Genomic DNA, 10278 nt, shown 5'->3' on the forward strand with positions numbered 1-10278 from the left:
TGTAATTTATCAGATTGCTCTTGAGTGGTCCTCTCGGCCTGGATGCGTCCTGCTTCATTATTCGCATGCTGTTCAATTAATAGTATGATCCTTTGTGAATTCTGGAATCAGTTGCGCCACTAGATCAAGTCAACAAATCCTACAGTGACGGGTATGGCTTAGTATTTGAAAGTTTTATTTGAACCACTTAAAGACGGCAACAAAATGGCCCTAAAAATCCTTTTTATTCTGACGCACTGAATACGCATTGCATGCTGATCATCAAAATGTAATAAAGCCACTAAAAAAGAAGAACTTTAAGAAAGAAAAAACTCTCAGAAGCGAAATCTCGGACATTTTGCGTACATAAATACATTCGATAATTTGGTTCTCGCAAGTGAAAATGTACACTTTAAAGTCTTTAAAAACCTTTTTGGCTACAATAAATCTGTATCTTGCAGGCCTGATATTGTTTACAAAAATGAACTGCAACAAAACAAAGTAGGCTGCCCTACACCTGTCCAACCAACCTTCCAAGGGGAATCCAGTGCGGGGATAGTTCTGTCCTGGAGCCGGTCGCATCATTCGCGGTACTGTTCCCGGTAAAGATGACATTCTACTTTTAATAAATGACGAGGCACAGTAAGGCTGATGATTAAACTGCGAAAGCAAGTCCAGACTTGTTGATGAATGTTTCCTTAATGACTAAAAATGCACTTAAGTCCTCTTTTCGAAAAGGGGAAAATAAAAAAATGAAAAATTGATATCCAGTCAGACTATCGCGGGGATGTGAAACCTCCAAAAAAATCAAACAAAGATAAACACTGTCGTTTCGTGCGGAGGGGGGCATGAGCAAAATAACCACCGCAAGAACAAGATGCAGCGCGCGCCAGGGAGGGGGTACTCCAAACGCTCTCGAGTGAACAAAGGTTACTTAATTCTTTGCAGTGTTTTCTTAAAAGGTCTGATAGTTTTGGATGACAAAGTCTGCTTAGGGGTTGGGAGTAGTTGAAGTGGATAACTTTAGCGCGCGGTGTAGGAGGGGTGTCGCGCGCGCCGATAGGCTCTCGCAGTCTTCTTTTATTCATGTGGGCATGGAGGGGAACAAGTAAGTTTTTTTCGACCAATCACAAAAAGCACAGGGTAAGACAAACACGCAGGAACACGCGGAGTGCCTAGCTTTTCATTCACTCCATCAGATTGCCTTTGAGCAGAAAACAATGCAAACATTTGATTGATCGCTTGCCATTTGTTGACAAGGCCTAAAAGTCATAAGCTAATAAAGCAGCACTTGTTTAGATAATTATACTTTAATTCTCTCTCTCTTTTTTTTCATATAAAATTATAGGTAAGTGTGTTTTGTTCATTCATAGTCTCTCAAATGTATACAGCCTTGGCCTTTCGTTCCAACAACTGCAACTCAAATATAGATGTTTTCATTAGCCTATAACAGGCGCACGGGTTAGTTTACCCAGTCCGTCGAATAAAATAAATCTTGTGTCTGTGCTAATTGATTTGTTCTGTTTTACAGTAACACAGAACCTTTAATTAAAGTACAGATAAGCTAATAATGTTCCCGGTAGGACTTGAACGTTCAAACCGGGAACTGCCTAAGCACTGCAATTATTGTTAGTAGAGTCATTTTTAATAATTTTACATTAGTTTAACACCACGACTGATGGAAAACCCAAGGAAAAAAACGTATTAGTCCTATAGTTTAAAAAAAAAAAAAAAAAACCTGAAAAAACAATAAGCAGAAACTGAACACAACAGCACTAAACGAAAAAGACAATTTACAAAATTTAGACAGGCCAAGAATTCGTATTGCGGTAAAGAAATAGATTCAAATGATCGTGAACCTCATTTAAATACCGTAATTACCAAACAAATGGACAGTCTTTAGATTAAACGATGAAAAAGAAAACTTTTAAACGTGCGGCTGAAGCCGAAACGCCTATTAATAATTTTCAATAATAAATCTTTACTACCATTATGATTCTTAATATCAGAAATTAATTTACATTCAAATATTACTAAACATTTCATCACATTTTATATAGGCCTATTATTTATATAATTGTTTAAATGTAATGTTAATGGTATTGAAAGTCCTTGAATCATGATGATTCATTATCATTAATTCATCCATGCTATCCATTGACAGATCAAAATCAACCTTCTTCTTCTTCTTCTTATAAGTCAGCACTGAATCGCACTGAATTATAACGTTTAGGGTCCCTTTGATTAACCACTGCCAAAACTACAATTAGCAGTGATTGTTTAGGCGTCTCTGTATGTGCAGGAACATTGGAATTCAACTTTAAGAACATACATGCAGTAATGACTTGAAAGCTTCGCTTTGATGTTAACAATGGTATCGTTAATTTGTGTGCATTGCTGGTTAATACATAGGCCTAACTTCCACATGACTAAGCATGTCACATCCCAAGGGACCAGTAGCTTGAATGCCTTTGTGGTCTCTTAAACAGACATCGGAGCAAGACAGAACTGCCACGAGTTATTTGGGCAAAGAATTCACCATATCAGTCTATAAAGAGTGAGGAGATGAAGCTTGTAACAAAATCTACTACTTTAATTGTGGCAGAGGTTTAAAGGAGACATATTTGTCACTTTTCAAAGACACTTGCTTTAATGTGTCCCTTTATTTTTATTTTACATCGCTCCTATGGCCTGGCTCATGTCGATATGTTTTATGTTATTCAGTAAAATTAAAAAACAAAAGAAAAAAAAAGTACAAATGCAATTTTTTAAAATACACGTTGTTTACCAACTCAATAATCAGTTTAGTGAACTGAATGGAACACAAACCGAAACTACGAATACAATCTTTAGATTAAATTTAATATAACTTTAGTTTGTTTTGTTTTGTTTTGTTTTGTTTTTTTTACAATTAGGTTGCATGTCCCTGCATTAAATATTATTTAAATATTGTCTAAACACACCGTCTACAAGAGAAACACCACTTGCTGAAAACTATATGTCCTGAAGACCATTCTTTGACTTCTTTCTCCAGAATCATACAAGGAAAACTACACGCCATGTATGCAAATTTATGTAGATTCACACGTGGCCATTGCTGGTCTAATGTGAAAACCATGCTGTATATTACGTCTTCGTCATCTACGATTGACATAAATTATAGGACTTGACTATAATTTATAGACCACTAGATGGCGATAAAGAACCAAAAATCTAATTCCTCAGGATTTTCTTAGTTTTTCACTAGGATTTCACTCGACTTTATGTCCTATGATGTTCAGCATACACAGTCAAGCAAAAAGTATTGACTTCAAAACATATACTGTTTATGGTTCTTAACCATTAATTTTATAGTAAAAGGTGTCATAGTACACTCCCCTCCAAAATTATTGGAACAGTGAGGCCAGTTCCTTTTTTTTGCTGTAGACTGAAAACATTTGGGTTTGACAACAAAAATTTAATATGAGACAAGAGATCAACATTTCAGCTTTTATTTCCAGGTATTTACATCTGTATCTGATACACAACTTAGAAGCACCTTTTGTTTGAACCCAAGCATTGCTCGTGTGACCAAAAGTATTGGAATATGTGACTGACATGTGTGTTTTGTTGCCCTGGTGTGCCCTATATTGATTATTCAAACAATAAATAGCATTGAATCTCCGCGCTCAGTTTCAGATTTGGGTTTTGCCTGTGCAGACTACATTTATAGTTAGATGTGTAACCAACATGAAAACCAGAGAGCTGTCTATGGGTGAAAAACAAGCAATTGTGAAGCTGAGGGAAGATGGAAAATCAATCAGAGCCATTGCACAAACATTGGCCATAGCCAGCACAACCATTTGGAATGTCATTAGGAAGAAAGAAACCACTGGTGTACTAAGTAACAGACCTCGAATGGGTAGACCAAGGAAAACATCAGCAGTTGACGACAGAAACATTGTGAGAGCTGTAAAGAAAGACCTTAAAACAACTGTTGGTGACATCAGCAACAACCTCCAGAGGGCAGGAGTAAAGGTATGGTACTGTTCACAGAAGACTTCATCAACAAAATACAGAGGCTACACCAGAAGATGCAAACCACTCATTAGCAAGAAGAATAGGAAGGCCAGGCTGGAATTTGCCAGAAACGAGCCTCAAAAATTCTGGGACAAAGTTTTATGGACTGATGAGACTAACCTTTACCAAAGTGATGGAAAGGCTAAAGTTGGGAGAAAAAAAAGGATCTGCTCGTGATCCCAAACATACAAGTTCATCTGTGAAACAGTGGAGGTAATGGCATGGCTTGGGCTTGCATGGCTTCTTCTGGGACGCGCTCATTAGTCTTCATTGATGATGTAACACATGATGGCAGCAGCAAAATGAACTCAGAAGTGTACAGAAACATTTTGTCTGCCTGTTTACAGAAAGATGCAACCAAACTGATTGGGAGATCCTTCATCATGCAGCAAGATAATGACCCAAAACACAGTGCCAAAACAACAAAGGAGTTCATCAAGGGCAAGAAGTGGAAGGTTTTAGACTGGCCAAATCAATCTCCAGACTTAAACTCTATAGAGCATGCATTTTACCTGCTAAAGACTGAAGGGAGTAACCCCCCAAAACAAACAACAACAGAAAGAGGCTGCGGTGAAAGCCTGGAAAAGCATCACAAAAGAAGAATGCAAAAGTTTGGTGATGTCAGTGGGTCACAGGCTTGATGCAGTTATTGCAAGCAAAGGATCTGCAACTAAATATTAAAGGGTTAGTTCACCCAAGAATGAAAATTCTGTCATTAATTACTCACCCTCATGTCGTTCCAGAACAGTAAGACCTTCGTTCATCTTCGGAACACAAATTAAGATATTTTTCATAAAATCCGATGGCTCAGAGAGGCCTGCATTGACAGCAAGACAATTATGACAATATCTAGTGATGAGCGATTTCAAAACACTGCTTTATGAAGCTTCGAAGCTTTATGAATCTTTTGTTTGGATTCAGTGGTTCGGAGCGCGTATTAAACTGCCAAAATCACGCCCCCCAGTGGTGAACTATTGAAATTTTGAAACACTTATCACGTAATGAAGCCTTGTTTACTGAAATCACGTGACTTTGCCGCTCCAAAAGATTCGTAAAGCTTCATGAAGCAGTGTTTTGAAATCGCCATCACTAGATATGGTCATAAATTTTGTTTTGTTTTTTGGCGCACAAAATTAAAAATATACTTAATTTAATATCTTAAAGATGAACGAAGGTCTTACGGGTGTGAAACGACATGAGGGTGAGTAATTAATGACAGAATTTTCATTTTTGGGTGAACTAACCCTTTAAGTCTTATTCACTTTAATCTATTTTAAGTCAATCTGTTCCAATACTTTTGGTCACATGAGCAATGCTCTGGTTCAAACAAAAGGTGCTATTTTCTAAGTTGTGTATCAGATCCAGATGTAAATACCTGGAATTAAAAGCTGAAATGTTGATCTTTTGTCTCATATTCATCTTTTGATGTCAAACACAAATGTTTTTAGTTTACAGAAGAAATAAAGGAATTGGCCTCACTGTTCCAATACTTTTGGAGGGGAGTGTATATCTCACGAGTGTTGTGGCCCATTGCTGCCCTATATGTACAGTGAGAAGAAGAGCAAAGGAAGTGAATGCAAGAGAATGAGAGCAAGCAAGGAGAGAGAGGCAGAGGGAAAGAGAGCAGGTGCACCAGATCACACAAAGCCCAGCAGACTAAGGTTGAGTTCCATATGACACTTTTAGCATTGGGGCAGAATAACATTCCAGCTGGAAGCATTTAAGAGTGTTAAATCACTGGCTTGGTAATGACATTTTGTCCCCATACATCACTGAAAGCGAGGGAAGGAATGTCTGTGAGGTAGTCCTGTCTTTCTCACAGGCATTCCTGCCCATTTCCACAGCACAGTATAGCTTAGATGAATGTAGATACTTCAAAATAACTAGCAAAACAGATGAGGTCTGGTGCAGCTTTTATAGTTACTCAACTATTGCAAATAACATAAATCCTTAACATATAAACTGTTATTTTGAACCTTCTATTCAAAGATTCACTGAAAAAAAGTGTCATGATTCCCACAAAAATATTAAGCGGCACAACTGTTTTTAACAATAATAAGAAATGTTTCTTGAGCATCAAATCAGCATAGAATGTTTTATGAAGGATCGTGTGACACTGAAGACTGGAGTAATGATGCTGAAAATTCAGCTTTACCATCAGGAATAAATTACATATTAAAATATATTCAAATAGAAAACAGTTCTTTTAAAATGTAATAATATTTCACAATATCACTATAATATATATTACACAATATTACTGTACTTTTGATCAAATAAATGCAGGCTTAGTTAGCATGAGCATTATAAAAAGTCATACAGACTCCAAACATTTGAACGGTATAGTGTAAGTCATATATTTCAGGCAAAAACAGATCAAAAGATTCAAATGGTTCAAATTAAACATGAAAATAAAAGGCATGAAATAAACAGAACTAATACTCCATCACTAGTCAGTCAGTCAGTCGATAAAATACTTCAAATTTCTGTTTAAATTGAGGTACACAATGAAGAAACTACCACATTAATTTCAATAAAATGCTACTTTAAAATTCAAACGTTACACTGTATTTGAATACTACAATAAATACTGTCTGCGATGTTATTTTCTTGCAGGTAAACTCATCTTACAAAAAAATAATGGCATTTTAATTTTGGTAATGGCAGATATATTATTCTCTCTCCTTCCATCTTTTATTCAGACGTAAAACGCACCATGAAGGCTCTCGGGATGCCTCCATATGCCAAGCATGTGATCTTGTCATGGAGCACCAAACCACTGCACTATGAACTCTTGTGTCTCGTCTTTTGGCATGATACCTCCCCAGCTCCCCTTTGTCCAACTCTTTCATGTGCTGGTGAGTGCTGTGAAGTCTGATGGGGGGACATGTGTGAGCGTGAATAGGTCGTGACCAGGAAGGTCATGCTGCGTGGGGTGCTTCTTTCTCCCTTAAACCTGAATACACTGAGACTATTAACTACATACAAACCAGGGGTCATGGGCAGGCTCAGTAACTGAGCTGATTTGGAATCACTTTGTGTCACTCATAACCTGATAGATAATATCATGTAGAAAGAGGTCTATTAGATGAACAATATAGGAAATAACTTCTGCAAGATTTATTGTAAATGTATAAACATTTTCAGCTGGTTAAACTTAGAAATTAAAGTTCACCTGCTGCCTTAAAAATGTGAGTTAACTCAACTTGAAGATAATCTTTGTTTCAACTCACAAATAGTCAAGACAATGCGTTATTTTAAGTTTAAATTTTAACTTAAAGTAATGCGTTGTCTTGACTATTTTTGAGTTGAAACAAAGCTTATTTTCAAGTTGAGTTAACTCACATTTTTAAGGCAGCAGGTGAACTTACATTTCTAAGTTTAACCAGCTGAAAATGTTTTACAGTGATTAGGACAAGTTACAAGCTTATTTGGGTCAGTGGCTAATTTGAGTGTCCATGGAGAAGTAAAGAAAGGGAAAAATCACGTAAAAATAATGCACAATACCACAGAATTTTATGGGTCATCGACACATCAGTGACACATAATCCTCAATAAAAAGGAATAAAAAAACACGTTTATACCATTTTAAATACAGTTTTTAAATGTCATGTGGTCTAGCAAACAAGTATAAAGAAACAATACATTTTAATGTACACATCTTATTTTCAAAAAAAAAAAACACAAAATATATTTTTCAAAGAATTTTTTTTTTTGCAAATAATGGATATATAATTTTTTTATTTATTCATAAATATAATTATGCTTTAGGCTCACACCACATCAGTGTTATTTTAGTATCATCATTTTTGTTTATATTTTGAATTAGATTTTATTTTATATTTTCTGTTTTCACTTTGATTTTAAAGTTTTAGTAATTTAGTTGTTTTTGTCATTTTTATTAGTTTTTTTTAAAATGTCTATACACTATTAATTTTTAGTTTATTTATAGGTATTTTAGTACTTTTAACTAAACAAAAATTAGAAGTGTTGCCTTGGCAACTATAGCTGTATAGACTAGCTGTAGCTAGCTTATATTTATTTTATTTTAAATCACAAAAATATTTTATGGTTTTAGTTAATGATATAATAACCCTGCACCACATGATATTTTGCCACATGAACTAACCTTGATTTTTCATAAAAGGTTAAATGATCTTTTATGTTAAGAGACTTTGATATTCAAAATATTAAATTTAATTTTAAATCAGAAATGAAATATATGATCATCATAGAAAATGGGTATTCAAGTTTCATTGTATGGGAGAATTGCATTTCAAATGCATTTTTAATCAAATTTACAGATAGAACAAACAGAAAAACAAACAGGTGTCACATTTTAATACTAAGAAAAATGTTACGGCACAATATCTCTTCTGTGTTTAGCGGTACGGTGAGCGTGGAGGTTGTACCTCCTCTAACAAGACATGTCTCAAGGTTTATCAGCATGTGATAGACTGGTTGTTTTTTGCCATAATCAGTTTGTCTGGACCTTCCCAGAAAATGTCAGAGAAGAAAGAGGTCTGTTTCATGTAGATGAAAGTAACATCCCCAATTTTACATGCTGCCCCAATTGGTTTCACTAAATCAATCTGAAAGACTAGTGCATGAAGAGAATCATTTGATGCCCCTTGTGGCTCTCCTTAACTGTGACTTTTGCCCCTTGCGTGTGTACTTGCTCTTTTAAAATGGCATATGAAGAGTTATGGGAAAAAAAAAAAAAAAAAACGAGGGCATTAAAAGGATGTATGATATTCTGGTGTCCAAGTTTTATCAAATGACTCATCAGTTCCTGTTTGAAACTTAAAAACCTTTGACTGAAACATCTAAACAACTTATTTTCCCCAACCTTACCACTCAAGTTCCTTTTTAAAAGGCCAAGACTGAAAAGACAAGAACCTGGATGTTAAAATCTATTCATTTCACAGATTTTTTTGTCAATGTTATAATTTTTATGATTAAACATAACGCAGAGTAAATTCAGTCATAGTAACAACGATAAAAGAAAAAAACATGATTGTTAAACTAAATCAATATGTCTAGAAAGCCTAAACATTGATTTAATCCTCATTTTTACCCTAATTAGTCTGAGTGAGTTGGCATGCATTAAACAGGGCATCGACAATGAATCCAATCAAATTACTCTGCAAAATTTGTCTCAATTTGGTGTCATTCACTGTTCAGCAGCATGGAGGTTACAGCCAAACACTGAAACACAAATGCTAGTTCAATTGATAATCTGATTTAAGAAGAACATTTCCCAAATTCCCCAAAACTCAAGTAGGCTGTAATTCTTATTTTAGAGATGGGAGTTATGGTAGATGCTATTTATATATAAATATCTCAAAATTATTTCATTTCATTTAATTCTGGGATATCAGTCAGGATTTTAAAATAAAATAAAATAAAATAAATAGAAGAGCATAAAATAAAATGAAATAGAAGAACATGGAATAAAATAAAAAATAAAATTGAAGAAGAACATAAAATAAAATAAAATAAACTTACAGTCTTGACTAATTCTAATTCTGGGATATCAGTCAAGATTATAAAATAAAATAATAGAAGAATATAAAATAAAATATAATATAAAATAAAATAGAAGAACATAAAATAAAATAAAATATAATATAAAATAAAATAAAATAGAAGAACAAAATAAAATAAAATAAAAAATAAAATTAGAAGAAGAACATAAAATAAAATAAAATAAACTTTTTACAGTCTTGACATTCTAATTCTGAGATATCAGTCAGGATTATAAAATAAAATAAAATAAGATAAAATTGAAGAAGAAAATAAAATAAACTTTTACAGTCTTGACTAATTCTAATTCTGGGATATCAGTCAGGATTATAAAATAAAATAATAGAAGAACATAAAATAAAATAAAATAGAAGAACATAAAATAAAATAAAATATAAAATTGAAGAAGAACATAAAATAAAATAAAATAAAATAAAATAAAATAAAATAATTGAAGAAGAACATAAAATAAAATAAACTTTTACAGTCTTGACTAATTCTAATTCTGGGATATCAGTCAGGACTGTAAAATAAAATAAAATAAAATAAACTTTTACAGTCTTGACTAACCTTAAAAATTGTAAATGTGAGATATTTGGCACGAGACAGTGAATAATCCCATCATTCAATACAATGTGTGAATATTCATTTGTTTGAAAAAGCAGCACTCATTACTAATCACAATCACAATTTATCACTTTATTGTAAAGACAG

General features: G+C 33.9%; 1 protein-coding gene across 2 annotated transcripts in view; it reads right to left on the reverse strand.

Annotated features, from left to right (window-relative positions):
• Nucleotides 1-1036, reverse strand: part of pax7b (paired box 7b) — a 60287-nt gene extending 59251 nt beyond the window's left edge. The window contains exon 1 of one of the 2 annotated variants that reach the window (XM_051880877.1): nucleotides 510-1036. In XM_051880877.1, the coding sequence (XP_051736837.1) occupies nucleotides 510-594 (85 nt within the window). In that variant the 5' untranslated portion in view covers nucleotides 595-1036. The remainder of the gene's footprint in view (nucleotides 1-509) is intronic. The other variant, XM_051880876.1, reaches the window with a different exon arrangement.
• Between the last annotated feature and the right edge of the window lie 9242 nt (nucleotides 1037-10278).

Source organism: Ctenopharyngodon idella, chromosome 22 (assembly GCF_019924925.1).
Source record: "Ctenopharyngodon idella isolate HZGC_01 chromosome 22, HZGC01, whole genome shotgun sequence".
NCBI classification, from domain to species: Eukaryota; Metazoa; Chordata; class Actinopteri; order Cypriniformes; family Xenocyprididae; genus Ctenopharyngodon; species Ctenopharyngodon idella.